This window comes from Scardinius erythrophthalmus (assembly GCF_964197995.2).
Source record: "Scardinius erythrophthalmus genome assembly, chromosome: 2".
In the NCBI taxonomy this organism is placed as follows: Eukaryota; Metazoa; Chordata; class Actinopteri; order Cypriniformes; family Leuciscidae; genus Scardinius; species Scardinius erythrophthalmus.
In genome coordinates this window covers 49,612,287-49,639,972 of record NC_138222.1, presented here as the reverse complement: position 1 = coordinate 49,639,972, position 27,686 = coordinate 49,612,287, and the positions used below count along the sequence as shown (strand labels likewise).

The following is a 27,686-nucleotide window of genomic DNA, read 5'->3' as shown; positions in this document are numbered from 1 at the left end:
AGTGTGACGTGATCTTTGAGCTTCAAAAACAATGAGCAGTCTATTAAATCTTACAAGGGGTTTCTTTTTCTTTGTGCGGTGTTCTTTCATAATTACCCATGTGATCCTGTGCCACAATAAAAAAGTTCTTAGTTGAAAGGGGGAAAATAGGTTTAAAGCAGCCAAGACACACAGCGCCTCGCCTCCAGTGAAGCCGAGTGGAGAAAAAAAAGGTTTTCAGTGTTATTAAAAGATGCAATTTGTTTTGACAGGTCTCTGGCATATTATGTGTGGAAATAAATCCAAATTATGTTTTTGGCTCCTCACATCCCTGACTGAGACCAATTCAAAGTCATTCACAGTTTAAGGAAAGATGTGTCAGTGATGATTAGCCCCGCCTCCTCCACAGCCATTGGTCACTTTCACATGTCCGTCATTGTCCTCGGTCACAATGGTTTCCCCGTCCTCTTCCTCGTCTTCTTCGTTGTCACTTCTCTCATCTTTGGTTAACTATCAAAAAAAGGAAACATTTTAAATAATAATAATTTATAGCGAACAACATCTAAAACTTATTTCTAAAACGAATTTGAGAAAGAAAATTTGAGTGGTGTTTACCCATGCAAAACTATCCTAGGGTGTTGTGGATGGTTGCCAGGGTGTTGCCATGTGGTCTGAGTAGTATCTACATGCCACAACACTAACACTAAGTAACACTAACAGATACAACTTTTGATTTAATAATGTATTAATAAATGTTACAATTAACAGAGATTGATGAATGCCTTAGAAGTATTTTTCCATGGTTAGTTCATGTTATTTAATGTAGTTAACCATGAATGGAGCCTTACTGTTTAATACTTACATTTACAGGTTGAAATCAATAACCAAAAGTATGTTTTATAATAATAATAATACACTTTATTTTATATAGCACTTTTAAAGCAGCTTCTCAAGGCACTTTAAATAAAAAATATAAGGGAAAAAAAATTAAACACAGATAGAAATACAAAACGTACTAAAAAAAATTGTTTTTAGGTTAGATTTAAAAATCTCTAATATGAGAAAGGAGTGCGTTCCAGAGTCTAGGAGTATAGCAAGATAAAGCCCTGTCCCCTACAGATCACAAAAGTGTCTGTGGAACAGCTTGAGAGGAGCGCAAATGATGCTAATAAATATTTAAAGTTAAAAGCGCAGACAGTTACTGAGGGGCCAGAACATGCAGTGCCTTATATGGGACCCTGGACCACAAAACCAGTCACATGGGTCAATTTTTTTAAATTGAGATGTATACATCATCTGAATAAATAAGCTTTCCATTGGTGTATGGTTTGTTAGGATAGGATAATATTTGGCCGACATACAACTATTTGAAAATCTGGAATCTGAGGGTGCAATAAATTCGAAAATATTGAGAAAATCGCCTTTAAAGTTGTCCATATATGTTTGTGATTGTGCTGCATTCACTCACAAAAATAAATGTTTTATATATTTACGGTAGAAAATGTACAAAATATCTTCATGGAACATGATCTTTACTTAATATACTAATGATTTTTGGCAGAAAAGGAAAATCCATAACTTTGACCCAAACAATGTATTGTTGGCTATTGCCACAAATATACCCGTGCGACTTGTGACTGGTTTTGTGATCCAGGGTCACATATGTGAGCATAAGGATTTCAAAATCAACGTGGAACCTGACTAGAAGCCAGTGCAAGGACTGTTGCATAAGTTTATTGATCCTTAGCTAAGAAAATATTTGAAAATCAAACAATAAGCAAGCTGATCTTTGAACTTCCTGTACACCAAAATGAAAACCACAACATCTGAAATCTGAAAATACAGCCGGTCTTGAAACATTAACCTAACTAGCTATTTGTAGAAACCAGACGAGCAAGTACACAATCCATCATCCATAGTAAATGAATCCGAACAGTCTGATGTGCACTAAATCACGAATAATTACAGTAGGTCCCTTCGAGCAACAGGCTGCAGGTACACAGAGCAGAGAAGCGATTGAATCTGGCATCCCTCATCCGCTCTGCATTTGCGAGAGATCATGTACGCTGCCAGTGCAATCACTCTCAAATTATGACTCACCTTTTTCAATAGACTGAGCTGGAGTGAAAACAATGGAGCACTAAACACAGGCTGGCAGGGCTTATTTTAATCAGAAAGCGAGTGTAATGGGAAATAACAGAAAATCGGCGCAGACCTGGATAACTCAGTCACCGTTACAAGCTCGTGTCATCATTTGTGTTTGGAGTATAATTCATGCAGAATGACTTTGCCTGTAACTGCCAATAAATGCATAGGCCATTGCTTCACACTAATTAAGGCAGTGTTTCCTACAGGATCCAATAGGGAGCACTGCACATGCAAGAAAGGATGACATGCCATTACAACAAAATGCAGAAATGTCTTCCTCTGAGATGGAATTGAGACTAAAAACTCATCTGTTGTAAAGTATAACACTATCACAGTGTTTGTTATATTTCACAATAGGAATACTAGCATGTATAATATACGCTACATGGATTTAATATCACAGATTTTTCAGGTGTGAATTGGAGTTGTCACTCTCATAGATTACCAAACTGACAAACTGGAGACAATATCTAACGGCAGTGCTAAGCTCTATTGGCGCTCACCCAGCACTTTAAACGATTAAACGCAGCATAAGTACAATTGTGTTCCTGGGCTGTACCAACCAACACTGGTATAACCAGCATTATGGGATTGTAACTAGACCAGTAAATCCAGAAATTATGCAATAATAATCACAATAGGACATTTAAGTTGGACAATAAATGAAACCCGTGTCATAGCTGAAACTGTACCAGCTCACAAGACAACAGATAACTTTTCTTCAAAACAGCTTTAGTCAGGAACTGATAAAATAAAACAGTCCGTCCACATGCAGGTCAGAACATCCAGAAATTTCTGACTGCATATATGCCAGTTTTATGACTTGTTAAAAGTCATAAAGTCTCAGTTCTGTCAGTTGAGATGATTGACAACTAGCCGAGGGTGGTGAGGTAAGAGTGTTAATGGTTTTTGTTAGTGACACATGGCCTACGGGCTGCATAGATGCACCTCATTACTTGTTTTACTACTGTTTTTGAGTCATTCAGATCGGCTGCGCCTGGAACCATTTTATAAATGGTTTTATAATGTATTCAGGGCTTTTCACGCAACACTTAACCCCAGGTTAATGTCTATTTAACCCAGGGTAAAGCAACATTTCTCACTCGTAATTTTGAAAGGGGTTAGTGATGCTTTTAACCCTGGGTTATAAAGATCTGCAAAAACTGCAGTGCCAAAATGTTACGGCGAGTTGTTTAGCAACAGACAATTATCATAATCTGCCTCAATAAATATTCATGTGCTTTGTACAATCAGAGAAACTTTCACATGTTGTTTTGTATTAAACATGTTGAAAAGTGATGCATACAGTGAGTTCATCAGCATTTCACTTTTCTGTCCTTGTATTTGTGCCATGTTTCAGAAGACCCAAGACAGATTCATGTCACAACATTTATAGATGCACAAGCAAATATAAACACAAATCACATACAGTAGCTTATTTGTCAAATCAATGTTATTAATGTTATTTGGATCCCTGTAAAACGTACTCGGTTACTAACGTAACCTCAGTTCTCTCTAGAAGAGGGAACGAGTACTGCGTTTTATCAAAACGCTACGGGAAAAGTCTCTTTTCACGAAACACTGAAGCAAAAAATTATCCTTTAATTTTCATATATGTAAAACGCGTTGCGGCAGCAGCAGTCAGCTATGGCGAGACGGCTTGCTCGCTCATTGGCTGCTCTGCGGCAACTGCTTAAGCCTATCGAGCGAGGCCTGAGATGACGTCAGGCCAATGAGGGCGCTTCGCGCCCTCCTCGCCACTTCCCGCCGAAACGGGCGTGGCTTACCTCTATAAAAGGAGCTCGAGAAGGCTGATTCACTTGATTTTGATCGCCGAAGCGAACCAGAGTGAACCGTACGCACGGCAGAGAACGCAGTACTCGTTCCCTCTTCTAGAGAGAACTGAGGTTACGTTAGTAACCGAGTACGTTCTCTTACGAGAGTTCTCTCGTACTGCGTTTTATCAAAACGCTACGGGAACCCCTTGCAAAACGCCGTGCGTGCTGGGATAAAAACACTGATCACCGGAAGCTATTTCAGGCACACAGTGCATAATCACCAGATTGACTCACACAGAGTCAGGGAATAAGGGTGGGAGCCTTAATTCCCTATACTGTAGCGTCGTAGAATAGACATGTCCACAGACGCAAGTATAACATCACATAGACAGGGTAGGGAACCTGAACTAATGTGGGAAATGTGGGTCTTACACAGTTCTGCCCAAGATAGTCGGTAGCGCATTGCGCATGGGTTTCAGTGGTCTGACTAGACGGCTGAACAGATTACACCGACAAAAGCTTAGCCTGTAAGGCGGGAACCTCTAGGTTATAAAACCTGATAAATGTAGACGGAGAGGCCCAGCCTGCCGCCGTACATATATCCTGTAGGGAAATCCCGCTGGACCAAGCCCACGAAGAAGCAACGCTTCTCGTAGAGTGCGCTCTAACTCCCTACGGGCATGGAATGCCCTTGGCAGTATAAGCCAGCGCTATGGCGTCAACTATCCATCTGGATAGACTTTGTTTCGAAACAGCCATTCCTTTGGAACGTCCACTGAACGAGACAAAGAGCTGCTCTGTCTGTCTGAAGACAGCAGAGCGGGACATATAAGCTCTTAAAACCCTAACAGGGCAAAGAAAACTCGAGTCCCCTTCCTCACTCGATGCCGGCAGGGCAGCCAGGGAAATAACCTGAGCCCGAAAAGGCGTGTTGAGGGCTTTCGGCACATAGCCGTGCTTAGGTTTGAGTATGACTTTAGAGTCATTAGGACCAAACTCCAAGCACGCCGGGCTCACAGAGAGCGCGTGCGGATCGCCTATGCGCTTCACTGAAGCGAGAGCCATCAAAAACACTGTTTTGAAAGACAAATGTTTGAGGCTAATAGACTGGATAGGCTCGAAAGGGGCACCTTTCATGGCCGCCAGGACCGTAGAAAGGTCCCACATAGGGACTGAAGGAGGTCTGGGTGGATTCAGTCTCCTAGCTCCCCTGAGGAAGCGGATGACTAAATCATTCCTTCCCAGTGACTGACCCAGCGTTGAACCGGAGAACGCTGAAATAGCCGCCACATACACTTTGAGCGTGGAAGGGGATCTGCCCTTATCCAACAGCTCTTGTAGGAAGGAGAGAACCTCCGTTACCTCACATTCGAGGGGTGAAAGGCTCCGAGCTGTACACCAGCCGGAGAAAACCGACCACTTTGAAGCATAGAGTCGCCTGGTCGACGGCGCTCTAGCCTCCGTGATGGTATTCATGACTCCCTCTGCGAGACCAACGGGTATCCGTTGAGCGCCCACACATGAAGGGACCATAGTTCCAGGTGTGGGTGCCAGATCAAGCCCCTGGCCTGCGAGAGGAGATCTCTCCTCAACGGCACTGGCCATGGAGCGATGTCTGCTAACTGCATCAGAACTGGGAACCATGCCTGGTTCTTCCAGAACGGTGCTACAAGCAGCACTGGGCATTTCGTTTTCCTGACCCGTTCCAACACCTGAGGCAGGAGGAAGATGGGGGGAAAAGCGTATAGCAGGCAGCGCGGCCACTTTTGGGACAGCGCGCTGTCAGTCTTTGAAAAGAATGCGGGGCAGTGAGCGTTTTCGCGGGACGCGAATAGGTCCACCTCCGCTTTGCCGAATCTCTCCCACAACAGCCGGACTGTTTGTGGGTGTAGAGACCATTCGCCCGTAGGAACGTTGCTCCTGGACAGTCTGTCCGGGCCCACATTCAGCAGCCCGGGCACATGTACTGCTCTCAGCGAGCGCAGGTTGTGCTGAGCCCATAGCAGGAGGCGTTTCGCCAGCCTGTACAGGGGTATGGAATTCAGACCGCCCTGGCGATTTATGTAGGACACCACTGCCATGTTGTCCGAACGGACTATGACGTGTTGGTCCTTGATGTGGGGACAAAAACGCGTCAGCGCGTTGTGCACTGCCAGCATTTCTAGGCAGTTTATGTGTTGGAGCTTTTCCCGTTCCGACCATAGGCCGAAGGACGGTCTGCCCTCGAGCAGCGCTCCCCATCCCGAGGTGGATGCGTCCGTAGACACCATCCTCACCCTCGAGGAAGTCCCCAGGCTTACACCTGATTGGTACCAGTCGTTCGCCATCCAAGGCACCAGGGCTGTGACACAGTCCTGATCGACCTTGAGGCGTAAATGACCGGACACCCACGCTCTGCGCGGAACCCGCGCTTTCAACCAGAACTGCAGCGGGCGCATGCGGAGCAAGCCCAGCCGGAGAATTGACGATGCTGAGGCCATGAGACCCAGCATCCTTTGAAATTTTCTGAGCGGGGTGAAAGCGCCGCGGCGGAAAGACATCGCCGCGCGCTGAATGTTCAGCACGCGCTGTGGTGACAGCCGCGCTGTCATAGACTGTGAGTCCAGAACTATACCCAGAAACGGAATCGTTTGGCTGGGGTTCAGTGAACTCTTCGCCCAAATGACCGTGATACCAAGATTCTCGAGGTGATCGAGTAAAATGGCTCTGTGCTCTATGAGCTGAGATCGTGATTGGGCTAGGATCAACCAGTCGTCCAAATAGTTCAGCACTCGCATGCCTCTGAGTCTGAGAGGAGCGAGCGCTGCGTCCATGCATTTCGTAAATGTACGAGGTGCCAGGGACAAGCCGAAAGGCAGGACTGTATACTGGTATGTCTGACCCTCGAAGGCGAATCTCAAGAATCGCCTGTGATGTGACGCTATCTGTATTTGAAAATACGCGTCCTTCAGATCTATCGACATGAACCAGTCTTCTCGGCGAACATGCGCGAGAATTTTGCTGGTTGCGAGCATTTTGAAACGGCGTTTCACTAATACTCTGTTCAGTCGTCTGAGATCCAGAATGGGTCTGATACCGCCGTCCTTTTTGGGGACTAGAAAGTATCTGCTGTATATCCCCTGTTCGCTTTGAACTCGGGGAACAAGCTATCGCCCCTTTGCTTATCAGTTTTGATATTTCGGCGCGAAGTAGGTGTGCTACATTCAGCGGAACCGAAGTTTCGACGTGCGCTGTGAAGCGCGGAGGGCGTCGACAAAACTGTAGCGAGAAGCCTCTCTTTATAATGCCTAAGACCCAGTCCGAAACCCCTGGAAGCGCTGCCCATGCATCTGCATGGTTGGCTAAGGGCCGGATACAGAGCGCGCTCTGTTCGCCGTGCGACAGAGGTGCTATGGGGCTCACAAACATAGGCGTTATGCCTGCGGCATTTGAGGCGGGGGGCGCGCTTAATACAGCGGGCGGAGCGCTCGCCCTTGACCTTACAACAGTGTTTGGCTGAGTGAGGGGGGGCTGCGCGAGTCCCATGGGACTCATGTGTGCGAGTAGATGTGGGCTGTGAGCGGGCACATTTACTGCTTGGGGCGCGCTGCTTGTGTAAGCAGCGCGCGCGCTCACAGGTCTCGTTTTTACAGAGAGCCTGTGATCTGATAGACATAGTGTTCGTGGGCACTGAGTAGTGGGCACTTTTACTATGTGGGGAGCGCAATCGACCTGAGTCGATTTTATTTGCGCGAGCCCTAAGTGCAGGGCTGTGCTTGTGTGTAGGGATGGGCACTGAGAAGTGGGCATCGACACTACATTTATAGCACCATCGGCCGTGGCCGGGACACCAGAAGTACCGTGAGTAAGTGTGGGCGCGGGAGAGCGGGCACAGTTACTGCAATGAGTGCACTGTCTGTCTGAGCAGAGTGAATGCACACAGGTTTCGTCTTTACAGAAACCACAAGGCATGCAGAACATAGTGTTTGTGGGCACTAGGCAGTGGGCACTATGTTGCGTGCGTGATCGACCCGAGTCGAATATATGAGCGCGGGCCCTGTGTGAAGGGCTGTGCTAGTGTGTAGGGATGGGCACTAGCAGTGGGCATCTTCTCTACACATATAGCATCATCGGCCGTGCTCGTGGGCAGCAAAAGCACGTCTGCAGTTGCCTCTCGGGGAACAAACAGAGTGATTTGCATTCGGCGGCATAAATATTTTCTGCCGGCCGGCCTGGGATTCGAACCTCCGATCCCCCGCGCGCAAGTCTAAGAATCTACCACTGGACCACAGTGAAGATACATAGACAAAGTCAGCGCGAGTATTATCCACACTGGCGTTTGCTTGCAGGCATATATACCACGTGCTCGTGGCCAGCAAAAAACACGTCTGCAGTTGCCTCTCGGGGAACAAACAGAGTGATTTGCATTCGGCGGCATAAATATTTTCTGCCGGCCAGCCTGGGGTTCGAACCTCCGATCGGCCGCGCGCAAGTCTAAGAATCTACCACTGGACCACAGTGAAGATACATAGACAAAGTCAGCGCGAGTATTATCCACACTGGCGTTTGCTTGCAGGCCTGTACCACGTGCTCGTAGGCAGCAAAAAACACGTCTGCAGTTGCCTCTCGGGGAACAGACAGAGTGATTTGCATTTTCAGAACGCCTGCAAAATGCCAGAATGTGAGAAGAGTGGAAATCGCCCAGATTCAGCGGGGCTGAAAACACTCCATTCTCTTTCGCCAGTGACGCGCGGGAACCGTAGAAACGGTGTTCGGTTGCAGGCAAGCGGGTACTACGCGCTCGCTGGCTGCAAAATGCATCTCTGCAGTCGCCTTCAGGGGACTTACAGAGCAAAGCATTGGCGGCATAAATATATATGCCGCCAGACCGGGATCCGAACCCCGGTCTCCCGCGAGGAGAACCTATAATTCCACCACTGAGCCACAGGGGGATACAGGCTTCGAAAGCGGCGTCAACATGTATTCTTCGGCGTTTGCTGGCAGGCAAGCGTGTAACAGACTCACTTGCTGCAATAATATTTCCAGTCGCCGAACAGGGAACTGAGAAATGTGAGAGAAAAGAGGTCAGACCGACCAACGGTGGGACTAAGAACACTCTTTTCTCCTTCGCCGGTGAATGACGCGTGCAGAGGCAGGGTAGCTTTTCTTGTAACGTAAAGAAAAACTAATCCCGCCGTCCGCTTCCAGGAAGGGCAGCCTCGGAAAGGACGCCTGGCGAGTCCTCAGAGTCACCGTAGGCAATTGGCTCGGAGCGAGCGCGAGCGCTGCATGAGAAGGCGTCTTGAAAAAGACGCAGCTCTTTTAGGGGTGAGTGTTGCAGCGAACACACACACACACAGAAAACAGAGCAATATAGCAATAAAGGATATAGGCGTCGGAAAGCGCAGCAGGTACGGCTGTAGAAGGCGGCGTTGGCCAGCGGCTTCGAGGGCTCGTCCCGCTGAAGTGCTTGCTTCGAACGACGCTTGCTTCCGTGATCCAGCGATGCGTGCGCTTCGCTGAAGAGATTAAAATCAAGTGAATCAGCCTTCTCGAGCTCCTTTTATAGAGGTAAGCCACGCCCGTTTCGGCGGGAAGTGGCGAGGAGGGCGCGAAGCGCCCTCATTGGCCTGACGTCATCTCAGGCCTCGCTCGATAGGCTTAAGCAGTTGCCGCAGAGCAGCCAATGAGCGAGCAAGCCGTCTCGCCATAGCTGACTGCTGCTGCCGCAACGCGTTTTACATATATGAAAATTAAAGGATAATTTTTTGCTTCAGTGTTTCGTGAAAAGAGACTTTTCCCGTAGCGTTTTGATAAAACGCAGTACGAGAGAACTCTCGTAAGAGAACCAGGGTTTACAAATGTACAGTGAGAAATCTCTAAATATGTCTAGCCAAAATGAATTACCAAATATTGCATAAGTATACTTACCAAGTATACTTTAATATGAATGATGTGAGAAATGGAACAAATCTATATTACATGAGCGTGAATTACATGAGCGTGAATTTAAACAAATAAAACCTTCCAAAATGTAAATGTAGATCAACTTACACTTCCGAAAAGGAACATCTTCACCATACATAGAATCAGATATGCCCAGAATATGTGGAGCATCAACAGGACGACAAGCATGAAGTTAAAAAAGTAGTATCCAAAGAATGGTGGGTAATAGTCAGGCGGGTAAACCCATGTGCAGTGAATGATCCTGGTATAAAAATACACAAGACAACAGAGATTTTTACAACTTTTCGTAATATATGTTATGTAAACTACAACTGAGATTCTTTATGAGAACTTAAAGATGTAAATAGTCACACACAAAATTCTCACCAAAATGGAAAGATAATGAGTCGCGTGACTATGAAGATAGCAGCAAATACCACAAAGATGCTGTTGCACGTTTTTTCCCATTTGGCATAGTTAAAGATCTTAGCAGACTGCAGAGAAATAACACACACACACAAAAAAAGATTTATCCATGCACATCTTTTTTTTTTTTTTTTTTTCATGTGCCCTCCTGATCTTTAATCAAAATAACTTCCCCTCCCTCTTGCAGCGACATCTCTTCTCTTCTCTGATGATGCGTTTACTGGTGTGAGGGTGGGACAACCTGTCACTCACAGGAGATCAACCAATAGCAAACCACAACTATCCAATCAATTCCCCATGGACAAAAACACATTTTTTTCATGTTCCAGAAGCTGTCTCATTCAGATGTACGTCACAGAGAAGAAAAGACTATCGTAACTCTTCCATTTCATGGCGACTTTTAATACTGACATTTATAAACATTCTTAAAGACCCCATTCTAAAGGTAAAACACTAATAAAAAGGTAAAGTGGTAAAAAAAAAGTAATCAAATAAAATAAGATTGGTCATATTAACCTCCAAAAGAATGTCTGAAGAATCGTGAATGAGCATGACCAGGGTCCCGACCCGGATGTAGTTTCCACACCAGGAGAAAGCCAAGAGTGTCAGTGTGGCCCAATGATGGATGATCTGTTCTTTAAAGTCCTAAAATATAGATATACATTTACAAAAAAAGTGTTCACAGTAATTCTCTGAGACAGTGAAAAAAGTAGATGTACTGTTAGATGAGATCTGTATCTGAAATAAAAACAACAACAAATCAATCTAGCTTTAAATAATAGATTACAGTAGCTTTTATGGTGTATCTTTCAGATCAGATGTTTATTCCAGGTCATATGATAAATGGTTAGGCTCAGACAACACATAGTTTAAAGTTTAATTTGAAAGATTTCAAGTAGTTAAAATGTAAGGGTATAATTATGCAGAATAAGACCACATGATACTGACCTTTCGTTTGACATCGAATGTTATTCTGAGCACTAGCGACAAATAGAAGCTCATCTCCACAATATAATACCAATACTGTGACTCCAGCATGGACTGTAAAAGCGAAAACAACAATAAGCTCTCAGAGAAATGCACAATAACAAGGTATAACCCACTGTTACATTTACGACGGAAAATGTAAAAGACTCTTTTGATTGATCAGAGATATAATTCAATGTGAATTTTATGTAATTCATTCATTGTGCTTTGAAGAGGGCACCTTTTTTGAGCGATTATTCTAGGAAACTCAATGTTTTGAGTGCCAATCTGGATGACATCACTGTTCTTTTGATTACAACCTGGAACGCCGATAACAAGTGAACGGTTCCAAAAAACTTCAGCTGGGCCAACAAAAAAAACATCTTTCTTCTAAATATGGCCATGTTTGATTTGGAACTAGCGTGAGCATTATTATCTGCCTTTTTTATTAGCCAAATTTGAGCATTGCATGAACTGAACACTTTATCGGGGCCGGGTCAAAGTGAGCAAAAGTGAGCAAAATCTCGTCTGCTCTTATTAGTACAGTAATATGAACAATAAAATATTCCTTGGAGCAAATACAAGCAAATTAAAGATCTGAAGTCTGGAACATACCTGTTTGGGATAACCATTCCATACCTCCCGCAAATTATAAAACCAGGGTTTCTGTGAGAAATAGAAGAATCAATAAAAATACTGAATTAATAAAATGACAAAATGGCCATTTTAGCCTCTAAACAAACTTTAAACTCAAAACTTTACTTTCTGACGTGAAAAATTTTATCCATTTATTAATGACTGTTTCTAGAGCTGCAATGTGACTGTGTTCTAAAACAGCGTTTTAAGGCATTATAGCAGGGGTGGGCAAACTTTTTGGCTCAAGGGCCACACTGGGTTTTAAAAATTTGACAGAGGGCCGGCCCAGTAGCAGATTATGAAGCACGATCTCATGAAAGTGCGTATCTATACCACAAATTTTATTTCTCGTGCCATTTATACGGCAAAAAGGTTTTTTTTTTTTTTTTTTTTTTTTTTTTGCGTGCATACTGTAAACCCCTTGGTTAGGATTAGGGGTGTGGAGTGCGTGCCTATTACACGCCATAAAGTGCATATCATATGCACGCGAAAACATATTATGCACTACAAATACAATTCGTGGTATTCGCACTATCATAAGATCGGGCTGAGCAAACAGACAACGTTGTGGCAATGTCTGTGCGAAATTCAACAACTGAGAGACGACATTCAGACAATAAATTTTTTTATGCTAGATATCCCCCATTTAGCATGTTATGTTTTGATGTTAATTTTTAAAGATGTTAGATAATTATAGCCTATACTTTTTAAATATTGTTTATCCTTATTATTATTTAATGGCCTAACAGTAAATTAGAAACAAAACATCTGCAAGTGTACACTTAGAAGAGTAAAAATTACAGGTTACGTTAATTCAACTTTATTAAAACTGAATGGCAATTTGCACTTCCAAAAGTCATACATTTGTGGAAATAAACAAATATACAAATTTATTTTAAGAATAATAAAATAAAATATAAAAGGCAAAGGGAGATCAGAACATTTAATGAAAAAAAAAAAACGGGTTCTGTAGGCTACATGGCAGACAGGGGAGCGTAGTCAAAAGCCGGACGATAAAGGTCGGTAAACGGAATCGGGCAGGATACATCCACAAATCCAGAGGAGCAAAGAAACTAAATAGCAGACAAATCAAAGGAAAAACTAAGGTGTGTACGCGGTTACCAAACATTTTTTTTCCCATTGAGTTTCCAAAACGTGCAACAAGTCTATGCGCTTAAGTCGCTGTCTGTTTGGTTTCCATAGTGTATATATATATATAAGGCAAAGTATTGCAAGAAAAAAGGCAAAATTAATGCGATCTTAAGACAATTTTTTTAAATACTCGGCGGGCCGGATTAAACAGCCTAACGGGCCGCATGTGGCCCGCGGGCCGTAGTTTGCCCACCCCTGCATTATAGGCACAATCCCAACTCAAAAACTGTTCCAAACGCAATCACTTTCGGAAATCCGATAATGCAGTGGCTTTCAACCAGGGGGCTAAGATGACTTAAAATGATTTAAAATGAGATTATAGTTCAATAAGATTAACTTTAAAATGAGCTAATTAATAAATCAAGATATTTCTTTTTTTTTAATTGCCGTCTCAACAACTGTGAGGAAACGTGAGGAAGCCATGAGCATTTTTATAATGAATATACAGTTGAGTTTTCTAGTTTTGCCCAGCTCTAAAATAATTTGTCAGGTAGAAAGTGAATAAAAAAATATATTTTTTTTTTTAAATCCTTATCCTCATTCCCTTAAGGTGACATATTATGATATATCCACTAATCTCGTCTCATCTGAGGCTGGGACTCCAAATAGTGTTCTGTGCTTGTCTGTGGAGCCATCGACAGAACAGTTTTGCATGCTTAGCTCGAAATTTCGCCATTTGCCATTGTGTTAGAACTGGTTACACTGTTGTCGCTTGCAAAAAACAAATGGTCGTCGCAGTGGGTGGAAACGTGCAGATTAAGTGGCGGGAATATTATAATAAGATCCCCTTCCTACGTCAGAAGGGGAGCGAAATCTGATCGGCTTATTTTTTGACATGCTTGCAGAGAAAGGCTTACCAAAACAAAGTTCTGGTACGATTTGCAGCCGAGTGTGAAGCGGCCGGGATGAGAATCAGCACCTCCAAATCCGAGGCCATGGTCCTCAGTCGGAAAAGGGTGGCTTGCCCACTTCAGGTTGGTGGAGAGTTCCTGCCTCAAGTGGAGGAGTTCAAGTATCTTGGGGTCTTGTTCACGAGTAAGGGAAGGATGGAGCAGGAGATTGACAGATGGATCGGTGCAGCTTCTGCAGTAATACGGTCGCTGTACCGGTCTGTCGTGGTGAAGAAGGAGCTGAGCCGCAAGGCGAAGCTCTCGATTTACCGGTCAATCTACGTTCCTACTCTAGCATCCATCTCCGTGAACGTGCGTCGACCGCTACCGGAAGCCAGTTTCGTTTATAAAGTTTTAAATATGTATATTTTTACGACAAAACCGCACGGATTACCCTCAGAACGCCTTCGTTTATCCCCCTGGAGCCGGATGGATTACTTTTGTGAAGGATGCATGCACATTTTGGGACTTGAAGGAGGTGGACCCCATTGCTTCACATTATAACCACTGAAAGATCTAAGACATTTTCTAAAATAACTGAAAATGTGTTCGTCTGAATGAAAAAAGATTGACATATACATCTCGAACGGCTTGAGGGTGAGTAAATCATGGATTAAATATCATTTTTGGGCAAACTATCCCTTTAACACACATTAGATCTCTAAACCCCTGAGCGCATCATAGAGCTGATCACAGAACAGGTTCAATGGTCCTAATCATGCCAATCATCAGTACAGGAAAACAGGAACAATTTTCACAGATTTCTTACTTCAGGTATGCAATTTTAAAGGAAAAGCATAAGAAAAGGATAAACTTACATCATACAGGGCTATGATTCCACCAATGAACGCCCCCAGATAAAACACCAATCGCCAACTATAGAGACAACCCAACAGAGAGGAACACTCATGAGATCAGGGATTACATTCAGATCAAAACCACACAATCAACAATAACCTGGCAGTGGAAGCACACAGCAACAAGTCAGCAACCACTTGGGTTTTGGGCCTTAGACTCAATGACCACTGCAGTGCTTTGTGGGCATTACATATGGAACAGTGTTTAATAGGTAAGAATAAGGCCGTGTGTCCACCAAAGCGTTTTTACTCGCGGCTGGCGTGTTTTTTCAATTGCTTTCAATGGGAGCGCCGCGTTTTTAAAACGCCAAGAGCGTAACGAGGCGCTGAGCGTCTTTTTCACGCTGAAGCGCTGAGCGTTCTGCGTTTTTTACTGGTCGCCGAGAGTTGAAGAATGTTCAACTTTTGGTAAAACGCAGCGCTCATCACTGTCACTTTTTACCCAACCGTCCAATCACAGTGGAGGAGGGGCGGGACTAATACCACACCGACCAACCGCGTCCGCCACATGATTCAGCTTGTACAACGTCAACAGATGACAACAACAAGCATAATAACGGAACAAAATCAAGAGCCAGATAAAATACATTACATTGTATTGACATTTTAATATAGAATCAACACAGAAACAAAATATGTGTGAAATGAGATACTAGTAAGACTTTCGCGGATATTCCGTATCATAACAAGCAAAGTGTCTCTGTCCCAACCGTCTCAACTGAAAAAACGCTGCGCTGCCAAAACGCTCTCAAGCGCCCACAGCTGAGCGTTTTTAGCAGAGCGCCTAGCGTTTTCAGCTGGCTAATAACTCTTTGGTGGACACACGGCCTAAGGTTTCATTTGTTAACATTAGTTACCTATGGCCTGGTTTTACAGACAGGGTTTACATTAAGCCAGGATTAGGCCTTAGTTAAATTAAGACATTAAGTAGCTTTTATAAACATGCCTTGTTTAAGGATTAACAATACTTCTATAGCATTTATTAATCCTATTGTTAATCTTAACATTTAATACTACGTTTTAAGGTCAAAAGGGTATTTGTTAAAAAATTCTGACTAACATTAACAAAGGTTAATACATGTTGTAAAAGTATATAAAACAGCTAAAGGTGCATCTTTTTACTCACCCCAATGCCATCCACGATGTTCATGTCTTTCTTTCTTCAGTGGAAAAGAAATTAAGTTTTTTGAGGAAAACATTTCAGGATTTTTCTCCACACAATGGACTTCAACGGTAACCAAATTGTTGAAGTCCAAATCAATGCAGTTTCAAAGAGCTCTGCACGATCCCAGCTGAGGAATATGGTCTTATCTAGCGAAACGATCGGTCATTTTCTAAAAAAAATAATAATAATTATATAATTTTTAAAAACAACTGTTCGTCTTGTGCTGGTCTGCGACGCGCCAGGTATTACGTAATCACGTTGGAAAGGTCACGCGTCACGTCATGTAAGTTATTTGTCTGTGTACTCCTGTTCAAAAAATTCCATCTCATTTTCTCCTCCAATTTCAAAATCATCCGACATCTTACGTATTACCAGTGCCGGCCCGAGCCTTTTGGGGGCCCTAAGCAGAATTTGGTTTGGGGGCCCCCTCCCACCACGCGGAGTCACCTGTGCTTGACGATTATTGACACAATGTCACTCTATAATGTTACATTATAAATTAATACAATGAGGTTATGTATTAATACAAAATAAATACTTAATAAAAATAGATACTTAAAAATGTTTTAACTTTTTCTTTACTCTTTTACTAACTCTTTGAAACTTCTGAAAACAAATTGTCACAAAACATATTAAAAAAAACTTATTTGAAAAATATCCTCCAACGTTTTGCAACACTTTGCAGTTTGAATGATGTCTTGTATGAACATGACGGAGTATGTTTTTATGTTTCCACTGTTCGATCGCGCCCGCGCCTCACACACACACACACACACACACACACACACACACACACACACAACATATTCAAGCATTGCAATCTTGACATCGCAGCCTGTTCGTTATAGCCGTAATAAAATATAGTAATAAAATAGTCAACCTAACAAATTGCACTGCTCTGTTTAAATAAGCCTACAATTCGTATTCAGCGCTGCGTAGCCTAAGCACCGCTCCACTGTGATGTTTCCAAGCACATTTTTGCGCATGTGAAGAGAATGATTTTTTCCCCTTAATATTGGATTTCAAGCACATTTTTGCGCATGTGAAGAGAATGATTTTTTTCCCCTCGATATTGGAACGTGGGTGAAGTACAAAGAAGCCTATAATAAAGAATAGTTTACCATCCAAATCCATCGCGAATGTTAAAACATTTTGATTCTAATGAGAGAGATACGTGAGCCCAACGCCGCTTTCACTTTCGCTTTAAATTATTTCGTTTTGGCTTGTTTTTAGTTATTTTTTTTATTCTTGTTCTGTTCTGAATATCATTCGATTTAAAGGATAAATCATTGATCAAATCAAATTTTTGCGACATGGCTTAACATTACCGTGACTTTGCGCACGAATTGTCTATGCACGCGAGGTTATGCGCATCACTCAAACACTGGCAGACACCGCAGCAGTTGTAGGCAGGTATATTGATCATGAAATCAGAATTTTCATGTCTTGAATTATTAATCCATTCATTCATTTATGTCACTTGTTTAATTTAATTAATATGTAAAAAAAAAAATAATAATAATAATCGCTTGGGGGCCCCCTGGTGGCAACGGGGCCCCAAGCAGCGCTTAGTTTGCTTATGCCTCGGGCCGGTAATATGTGGCGCATCTCAGAGATGGTACAAGATGATTTTTTTTAGAAAATGACCGATCGTTTCGCTAGATAAGACCATATTCCTCAGCTGGGATCGTGCAGAGCTCTTTGAAACTGCACTGATTTGGACTTCAACAATTTGGTTACCGTTGAAGTCCATTGTGTGGAGAAAAATCCTGAAATGTTTTCCTCAAAAAACTTAATTTCTTTTCCACTGAAGAAAGAAAGACATGAACATCTTGGACGGCATTGGGGTGAGTAAATTATCAGGAAATTTTCATTTTGAGGTGAACTAATCCTTTAATACTAACACTTACTATTCTATTCTGTATGTCTATTTATTTTTTATGCATTTACAAAAAAAATGCTAAATGATTAAATGCATATATAATTTTAACTAAAGCTAACAAATGAGACATTGTAAAGTGTAATTAAAATAAATTTAGCAAATAATTTTTAAAATAAATTAATTTTGCAATTATCTATTTGGATTATTGTGACTTAGATGAGTTTTTGGTGATTTCTTGATGAAAATAAATTATAAATAAAATGATATACAAGAAAATTATATATCAAATAAAATAATTTTATTTTTGAATCCTACTTCCTGTGTTTACGTCATTTGTGCATCTATTTCTTATTTTAATTCACCCTCTCAACAACTGTTTGTTCCCTTTTGAAGAACCAGGGTTCCTTCATTCTTTATGAAGCCTAATTTTGAAAATGTTTCTATATCTGAAAAACTCAATTAATTCAAAAACCATGGACATTTTAATGTCTAAAATATTTTGTCAGATAGAAATTGAGTAAAAATATGTCAAGTATTCCAGACAGCTATGTGGTAACTCAAATGAGTTTATGTGTATTTCATACCTGGCCTCTCTGAATTTTTTCAGAACACTAGGACGGTCCTGGTTTCGTCTCCTCCTGAACCAGCGCTCCACTTGTCTACTTGACCAGCTGCATTTTTTACACAGACCATCTATATCTGCCTGATAAAAGATGGAAGAGATCAGTGTTACAAGTCATGAAATACTGCAACCATCTCCTGCAGAAAAGTGCAATTTTGATTATGAAAAGTGGTGTAATAATTATGGCTACAAAAAAACTCCTCAGTTTTGCCAGATTTACATAAACACTTGAAAAATAATACATTTTAACGGCGTATAATTACATAAACATTTAAAGAAATAAAAAAATATATTAAAAAATATATTCTTATCAAACACATCCAGTCAGACTATTACATGAAGGCATTGCATCAATTTCTGAAGGAGCCAAAACTGCTTCATTAGATGACGAACCTCAAGTACTTGGTCTGGGTTGAGTGTTTAATCTAATTCATTTTTGATTTATAAATCAGATTTTTTAAATAATAAAACAATTAAATCTAAATCTTAAATACAGTAAAATTTAATTTGTATAGGTATGGGGTAAAAATAAAATAAAAAAAATGGAAAACTAAATAAAACCTAAATATAAATCACATGATCTGGATGGAACTGAGTTCAATTCAAGTTTCCAAAAAAGCTTTAGAGAATCTTGCCTTAAATGATGTCTTAAACAGTGATGCTCCCCCGTGATCAAGCCACAAGCCACTTTAAATCTGATGAGGATCTGAAGTTCAGAATGATATGTTGTTACGTGAGAGGAGAAGACGTTACCTGTCCTGGGTTTTTTGACTTTGTATTGAAATAATGTTCAAGAACAGCATTGTGCTCCACTTTGTATCCGGTCTTCTCTGAAACGCCAAGCAAAGCTGCAAACGGTGTCGCTATTAACCTAAACAGACACATTAGTAGAATTAAACCATTGACATTTTTTATTATGTATACAGTATGTTGGCATTATCTTCCAAACATGAATAATCACACATGCTTTTTTTTTTTACATCTTTCATTTGAATCATATTCAAAACTTAAGGAATCAACGCAAACTGATAGTTAAGCTGGTTTCAAAATAGTGTAGCCTTTCTAGTAAAAAAAAATACTTTTTATTTGCAGACTAGCAGTGCAGGTGCAGCACAACGAAACTCTACCCTGACAAAAAGATCAAGCTAGGTTATGCTGATCTCAAAGCCTGACCAGTTGAAAAGTGGCTAAATCACTCTGAAACCATCCAATACCAGCTTGACCAGACTGGAAGATGAGAAAATTAGGCCGGTTTAAGCATTTTTGTTGTGCATGGTTTTTTTGGGGTTTTTTTTTTTAGAAGGCTGCATAGCTGTCTTTTTCATAGTTTAATATTTTGTTAAATATTTAGTTCAGATTTAGTGTAGGTAATTCTGTGGGTGCATCTCAATCAGCTCCTTAGTTTAGTAGTTTAGTATAGTTTAGTTTTAGTTTAGTCTGACATTTTAAGGCCGGTCTCAATCGCAGAATCCTTTCAGAGCACTGAAGCGTTTGCTCACTAAAAAGTCCCACAATGCACCGTGAAAACCTGCAAGCATCGATGCTCGCTGTATCCTTACTGGAAAATCTGAAGCGTGAAACAAAATCACATGGGTTTTTTTTTTTTTTGTACAAAAAACATTAATTACATTTTGCCATAAACATGCATTGCTAAACAGGTAATTTACCTAATTTAGCTAAAACTTTTAAAATAAATGTACGGATGAAATGTTGCAGCGATATGTAACAATCAAAGTATTTATCATCATATACTTTTAAATAACAAACAAATGAATGTCAGAAAGATATCTGTGCTGCTGTAAATCATAAATACCAGTAGTGGCGTTGTCACCGGGAGGGTAGCTAGTGAGCTGATTGAGATGCACCCTGTATCTTGTATTTAGTTTATTAAGCCAAAACCCTAATTTCTTATGGTCACAAACACACGTCAATACAGTTGGTTATTTTTTGTCAGCAGCTTAGCTTATAGTGCAGCTATACTTCAAAAGGGTAGCTTTACTTTAAAATTAGCTTTTAAGCTTTAAATGTTTTCTAACATGATCATGTCTGTTACAACAAATGTATCATTTAACAATTTATTTTAAACTGTACTGTAAATCCTGGGTTAACATTATTTTTTGCATATTTACAAGGTTAATAACATTGATTGACAGCCTAACAAAGGTGCCTCGAAAGTGTGGGCGAAACATATCAAGCAGGTTATACAAGGACTTTATTGTGGCGTGATGTGATTTTATTGCCACCTCAACCCAAATCATTTTTTGTAAGAAACTGAAATTAATTAGCATTATTGGCACAAATATTTTAGATCAGATCAGACAACGGTGGCCAGTTTCATAAACTTGGCCTCTATGTTAAGACTGTGTGTCTTAAGAGCTAGTCTGACCATCTAGCAGTTTGTTAAGGGGTAGTTTTACTTTTAGGATTCAAATTGGGCCAGTCTAGTTTTTTTATGTGACTGTAAAAATAAAAATGTTATAACCAATGTTAAAGAAAAGAAATTACATGACTAACTTGTAGTTCTAGTCTAAGCAGTTTATGCAACCAGGCAGAGATATGGCATTTAAAATGTTTGATGATAAAGATAGTATACAAATACAATACTATTCAAAAATGTGGGGCAGTAAGATTTTTGTAAAAGAAATTAATACTTTTATTCAGCATGCACACATTAAACTGATCAACACTGACAGTAAAACAAATGTAGATAATGTTTTTTGTGTTACATTATGTGTATTGAGTTGGCCCACTTGATTTATTTTTTTGCGCTTTGATTTCAAGGTAAGGAAACAAAGTGAGCATCGATGCTTCCTGGTTTTCACAGTGGATTGTGGGACTTTTTAGGGAACGAACGTTTCAGTGCACTAAAAGGATTCTGCATTTCAGGCCTTAAAATGGCCGACTTCCGGATCAGTGACCTGATTACTAAACTAAGGAGCTGATTAAGACGCACCCATAGAGTTGTAAACAGTTACCACTAAATCTGAACTAAGTATTAAACAATGAAAAAGACCTAAAACAGCCTTCAAAAAAAAAAAAAAAAGACAAAAAAACACATGTAAAAATGCTTAAACCAGGCTAGTTTTCTCATCTACCAGTCTGGTCAGGCTGGTATATTGGATGGTTTTCAAAATGGATCATTTACAAATTCTCACGCTGGCCGTTGAAATATATACCCTGAGTGATCGAGCATATTTTAACTTCCTGCAACATAATCACAGAAATTCCACAACCAACTCACCTTTCAAACAAGTATCTGACTAGCAGGAAGACTAAAGCATACGGCACAATGACGTAGAGGTGGGAAAGTTTGGCATAGACGAGCCCTTCCTCATCTTTGAGATCGGCCCACGTGAGGTTCCCCGGCAGCCACAACCGGTCCCACCACAACCACTCACCAATCATGACCACGATCTGTCAACACAGCAGATAACAAGCACAGTTAGACAAGACTGCACGCATCACATTTTACAAAAATAAGTGTTTTCAGCCAACACTCTGAATACTGAATTCATTCAAGGAGAAAGAAACAAAATTGACACCATTTACACTCTTAATACATATTCCATCCTGGACTTAAGGTTCATGAAGCATCAGTGCACACATTATTCTAAAGAAGAGAAGTTTCATAATGTTCTATCCTGTTTATTTTTATTTTTATTATTATTATTGATATGATACCTACATCAGTACATAATTTAATACATTTAATAGTAGCATACATCCATCCATCCATACAGCATAAAAGTATATGGTACACTCATAAATATATGATTGTAGAACCTTACAAAAAAAAAGTTATTTTCTATTATATTCTAAAGAGAGATGAGAGAAGATTTGGGAAATGAAATAGGAGATTTTGGAGGTTCAAATTTTGATTAAGGACATACTAGATTTAGCATGTATAGACACATAAGTAGTTGTGATGAAATCAGGCTTATCCAGCAGGCTTATTCATTCAGCTGTGTAAAAAAAAAAAAAAAAAAAAAAAAATCACACATACACACACACACACATACATACACACACATACATATACATACATATACATATATATATATATATATATATATATATATATATATATATATATATATATATATATATATATATATATATATATATATATATTAGTACTGTGCAAAGGTCTTAGGCATTTTAATAACTGACTTAAAACCATGGGGGGGGGGGGTGTCCATTAGGATGTCCAATTTGTTGACAGTAAAACAGCTCTGCTGCTACTGAAAACAGTATAGGGCCGATGCTAACCCGAGGCAAAACCGCATGCTTATGTACCAACACACACCTGAGACGCCATGCACCTGAACGGGCAATACAAGTAGGGCTGGTGTGAACCAACATGTTATTATGCGGATTTAAAGTTCAAATCTATTTAGTGAATTACATCATGTGTAACGGCAACTCACACCCAAGCTAATACAGTCTAATTATTAGTTGTGATATAACAAATACATTCAAAGAATCAATTGGGGGGAGGGGTGTAACTGTTTCCACAAAAATATGAAGCAGCACAACTTTTTTCAACATTGATGATGATAAAAATAATAATAAATGTTTCTTGAGCAGCAAATCAGCACATTAGAATGATTTCTGAAGGATCATGTGACACTGAAGACTGGAGTAATGATGCTGAAAATTCTGCTTTGATCACAGAAATCAATTACATTTTTAAATGCATTACAACAGAAAAAGGTTATTTGAAATTGCAATAATATTTCACAACATTATTGTTTTCACTGTATTTTTTTATTAAATAAATGCAGCCTTGGTGATCATAATATTTCAAAAACATAAAAAAAAATCTTACCAACCCAAACTATTCAACTAATAGCTAACTAATAACTAATGGCTGACCTTTGGAGTCTGGTGAGGATCTTTTAATGTATCTGCTCATTCCTTTAACCATAATATATGGTTAACATTTTGACTTTGATCAGGCAATATTAACAGCACACAATGGCAGTCTATCTCCATGACTGTACTATGACCAAAGAGAATGACCAGAACACCATGTCAGTCAACTGAACATAACAAAGAGCTCAGAGTTTGTTTGAACAAGACGCTGAGTAAACAAAGCTGCCACCTCATGTACAGATCACACAGCATTATTATCACCTTCCCTTCAAACCCCAATACTGCCACACACAACTCTAAAAATTATCTACACTATCGCAAAGCCACTATCTTCTTTGTTAACCATTTCTGATAACAAGAAACTAGGATAGATGAACTGAATAGTTCAAATTCAAGAACTGATTAACTTAAGCACATACAAACTTAAGCACATTTCAAACTTTAGCATTACAGTACAACCCAGCTTATAATGCAGAAATTTTCAATTGTAAAACACATTTCAACAAATACAACAAAACAACAACAGAAAAACCTGGGTTTAACATGATTTTCCATTGTCTTAAAACCCAAAAAGCTGTTGAACAAGCAGGTTTCCACAAGCTCTACTTAATTGGAGACACTTTCCAAACATCTTCCATAAAAGTCCTCTTATTTTCAACATTCTTCTTGTTTAAAACTCAAGATCAAAAAGTTTTTCAAAGGTCAAGAAAAAGCAAACACTTACCTCTGCTTCCTGTTAGCGGTTCAGTGCAGCGTTCAGGTAAACGTCTGATCTCACGCCGCTCGCTCTACGTTCCACTGATGACTGTGGGAAAGTGAGTAACATGACAGCACCGCTGCTCGCGAGACCCACGGGAATGTTCTTTGTCTGAATTACTTTGCGGTCACACCCTACCTTAGTAGCAATTGACTTGCTTCCTCCCCTCCCTACTTACCTCCTCACCTACTGTAGATTAACAGGCATTCGGTGGGTTCACTCAAGCACACACACACACACACACACACACACACACACACACACACACACACACACACACACACACACACACATAAAAACTGCACCCTAAGGACTCACCTTATTTGCATAGTGCAACTGATAGAGCAGCAAGGTGAGGGCGAGATAGTGTGTGAAAAGCCAGATACGACTAAAGGGCAGACAGACAAACAGTCAATGACTCAATGTCAATGAGTTCTATGGGGTGTGTTTCGAGCAAAAACACGCTGCCTGTACTTGCACCCATTAGGTACCTGGAATTCAGGAGACACCTACAGCTATATAGAAATGGACAATAGTTTTACTTCAGGACATAAACTTTACATTGGACATCAAGTGGTAAATAAAGGCGTCCTGAAAATGCATAGATCCTATCATACTTATTAACATGACTAAACAGAATAGAAACAATTAAATTCTGCTTCTTAAATGTCTCCTAAATTGGTGAAACTAAATCCATATATTGTGGTTGACATAAATCGTATTTATTCGCACTGCAAGTGAACCCATATGTAATCTTTTCCCCTTTTTAATCTATGATCATTTGTTTTTGTAGCACTATATTATTTATATTTAGTATTTTTCCTGCCTTTCTTTTGGGGTCAGTAAGTTGTTTTTGAAGGAAGTCTTTTTTTACTCAACAAGGCTGCATTTATTAGATTAAAGTAAATACAGTAATATTGTGAAATATTATTGCAATTTAATTGTTTTCTATTTGAATATATTGTCAAATGTATTTTATTCCTGTGATGCAAAGCTGAATTTTCAGCATCATTATTCCAGTCTTCAGTGTCACATGATCTTTCAATCATTCTAATATGCTAATTTCAAGAAACATTTCTTAATATTATGAAGGTTGAAAACAGTTGTGCTGCATCATATTTTTGTGGAAACCATGTATTTATGTGTGTTCTAAATATATTTAGCCAGGCATTATTTGAGGAATCATTCATGTCAATAGCTCAATTTAAATCAGGTTTGTTTATATTGAGGAGCTAGACCGAAGCTGAAGGTTTTATCCTCTGGGAACCTTAAATAATTTAATTAATTAATGTTCGCTAGTAACATTCAAGTGGAGGAAAGTCTAATCATCTAACAAGCCTAATTATGACATTACTGTGAGCAACAGCTGTTTGATCTACAGTAGTGGTGCCTTTCCCTCTGAAAAGCTGTTGCCGGATGTTGATTCTGGATATTTGCATATAAAATGATGGAAATTTTGTTGCTCTCATTAGCTGGATTGGTGATGTAATTTAAATGCTAAATAATGGTGTTGGGCCTAATCCCACAATCCCATTTGGTGGAATAAACCTGCTGTTAATACGGTTTACATACATAGTAATCACAGAGTTTATACCTTTTGAGTGAAAAAAATAGACAAACACAAATGCTGAATGAGGGGACTGGAGCCATTCCAGAATATCATAGGATGGACTCTTAGAAAATGTGCTTTTGTTAGGAAACTTATTATGGAGGGATTTAGCAGACTAAATTAAACAAATAAATATAAAATAAAATGGTTTAATATGCCTTGCAAGTTTTTTTCATTTTAAATGATATTTCACATGGCATTCCATGTCCTTTTTCATTTTACGTGAAATAATATAAGTAGAATGAAATGTAAGCACAACTAAATAAGATTATTATTTAATAAAAATTAGTTTGCGTTAGCTCAGCTCGGCTAAATAATATTACACATAATATAACAGATATATATTATTTATTTAATAATGTATTAGTAAATGTTTAAATTAACATTAACTAAGATTGATAAATGCCTTAGAAGTATTTTTCATTGTTACTTCATGTTAACTAATGTTAACAACTGGAACCATATTGAAAAGTGTTACCTGATGAATATACACTGAACAAAATTATAAACGCAACACTTTAGTTTTTGCCCCCATTTTTCATGAGCTGAACTCAAAGATCTAAGACTTTTTCTATGTACACAAAAGGCCCATCTCTCTCAAATATTGTTCACAAATCTGTTTAAATCTGTGTTAGTGAGCACTTCTCCTTTGCTGATATAATCCATCCACCTCACAGGTGTGGCATATCAAGATGCTGATTAGACAGCATGATTATTGCACAGGTGTGCCTTAGGCTGGCCACAATAAATAAATAATTATAATTATATTTTATTAATTTTTTGCCTTAATTTTGTTCAGTGTATTTCACGCCTTCTTACATTTCATTGTATTTTTATTTATTGCAACATTCCATCTCGTATTTAATAAGTTCATTATATATTTATTTAATTTAGTCCCTCTATATCTTATTAGTTTTGATGCAAAAATAATCTTTTGGTTCAGCAATGTATTGTTTATTCACTGCAGTAATTGAACAGATCGACATTCTTGATCAGTCATAATCTATAACTGTTAGTTAGCTTTAAGTCAACGCTAACTAACTAATCCTTTTTCTCTGGGGTTCTACACTGTTTAACAGTTTTAGAAGTGAGGTAGGGTTGTAGGGAAAGAGACCCCTGTTATGTAGTCTGGATACGGTGGTCCTCAAGTCCATAAGACACACAAACACTTTATCTAACAGAGATTCGGATGCATATTCAGTCTGAACTTGTTCTAGCGCCATTTCAGATGGGCAAAAAGATGCTCCAGTATCTGTCCTACCAGAATCTACATCAGTATTCCCAGAAACATGCTCTTCTGCCTCATCGGATTCGTCTGAGCTCCCATAATCAACCAGTCGTGGAACTGAGACTTTATTACCTGCTTGAACAACATACATCGTCTCTGAATTAGCAGAAGGAGCTTGAACAGAAGGATCAGTTCCTCTTCTAGTGGCACCAAGCCTCCCATCACAATCTTCAATATGACGACAAGACCTACACAAGCCTGTCCAGTCCTCACGGAGAAGCTTCAGGTAGTGGACGCAGTATTCCAAGAAACATGTTTCCGAAGAGATGAGGAAGTCAAGTAGCACGGTGTGGTCAAAGGAGAGGGAGCGGAGAAGAAGTATGAAATGGCAGTGAGGGTTACAGCCCCAGACGCAAACCCCCGAGTCTGAGGAACTCAAACTGTGAAAAAAAAAAATAAAAAATGTATTTGTTAATAAAAAATAAATAAAAACACACACACACACACACACACACACACACACACACACACACACACATATATATATATATATATATATATATTATATATATAATATAATAATATATATAATTATATATTATATATATATAATTATGGTAAATTAAGGCATGTTTTATATATATGTATAATAGCCAGTGTTTCTTATTCTTTAATAAATACATAGATGAATAAATAAAACCTTTTTAAATATTTTTTAGAACTTTTATAAAGCTTTATTCTATTAAAGCTGTAAAGGTCCATTCACACCAAGAACAATTACTATATTAGTG

General features: G+C 39.7%; 2 protein-coding genes across 3 annotated transcripts in view; one reads left to right on the top strand and one right to left on the bottom strand.

The window, feature by feature from the left end:
• LOC308687382 (uncharacterized protein) overlaps positions 1-27,686 on the top strand; it is a 439,906-nt gene that overhangs the window by 208,646 nt on the left and 203,574 nt on the right. The gene's annotated exons all lie outside the window — the stretch shown is intronic.
• On the bottom strand, positions 227-27,253 carry cers3a (ceramide synthase 3a). 2 transcript variants are annotated; one of them, XM_081355592.1, is made up of 11 exons: positions 27,028-27,253; positions 21,668-21,840; positions 19,180-19,297; positions 18,389-18,507; positions 14,719-14,776; positions 11,838-11,888; positions 11,205-11,297; positions 10,773-10,901; positions 10,218-10,324; positions 9,939-10,092; positions 227-489 (listed from the first exon to the last, which is right to left on the bottom strand). In XM_081355592.1, the coding sequence occupies exons 1-11, from the start codon at positions 27,115-27,117 to the stop codon at positions 358-360; spliced, it is 1,224 nt and encodes a 407-aa protein (XP_081211718.1). In that variant the 5' UTR covers positions 27,118-27,253; the 3' UTR covers positions 227-357. The 2 variants fall into 2 exon arrangements, with proteins under 2 accessions (XP_081211718.1, XP_081211719.1); XM_081355593.1 differs by lacking the exon at positions 27,028-27,253 and adding an exon at positions 24,026-24,146.

Excerpts from the sequence above, each read along its gene's own strand:
- cers3a (XM_081355592.1), bottom strand. The coding sequence starts at position 27,117 with ATGGGAGGCTTGGTGCCACTAGAAGAGGAACTGATCCTTCTGTTCAAG. Across the intron at positions 19,298-21,667 it reads GTCAGATACTTGTTTGAAAG|GTTAATAGCGACACCGTTTG; the intron begins GTGAGTTGGTTG and ends GTGTCTGTTTAG. Across the intron at positions 11,889-14,718 it reads GAATCATAGCCCTGTATGAT|AAACCCTGGTTTTATAATTT; the intron begins GTAAGTTTATCC and ends TATTTCTCACAG.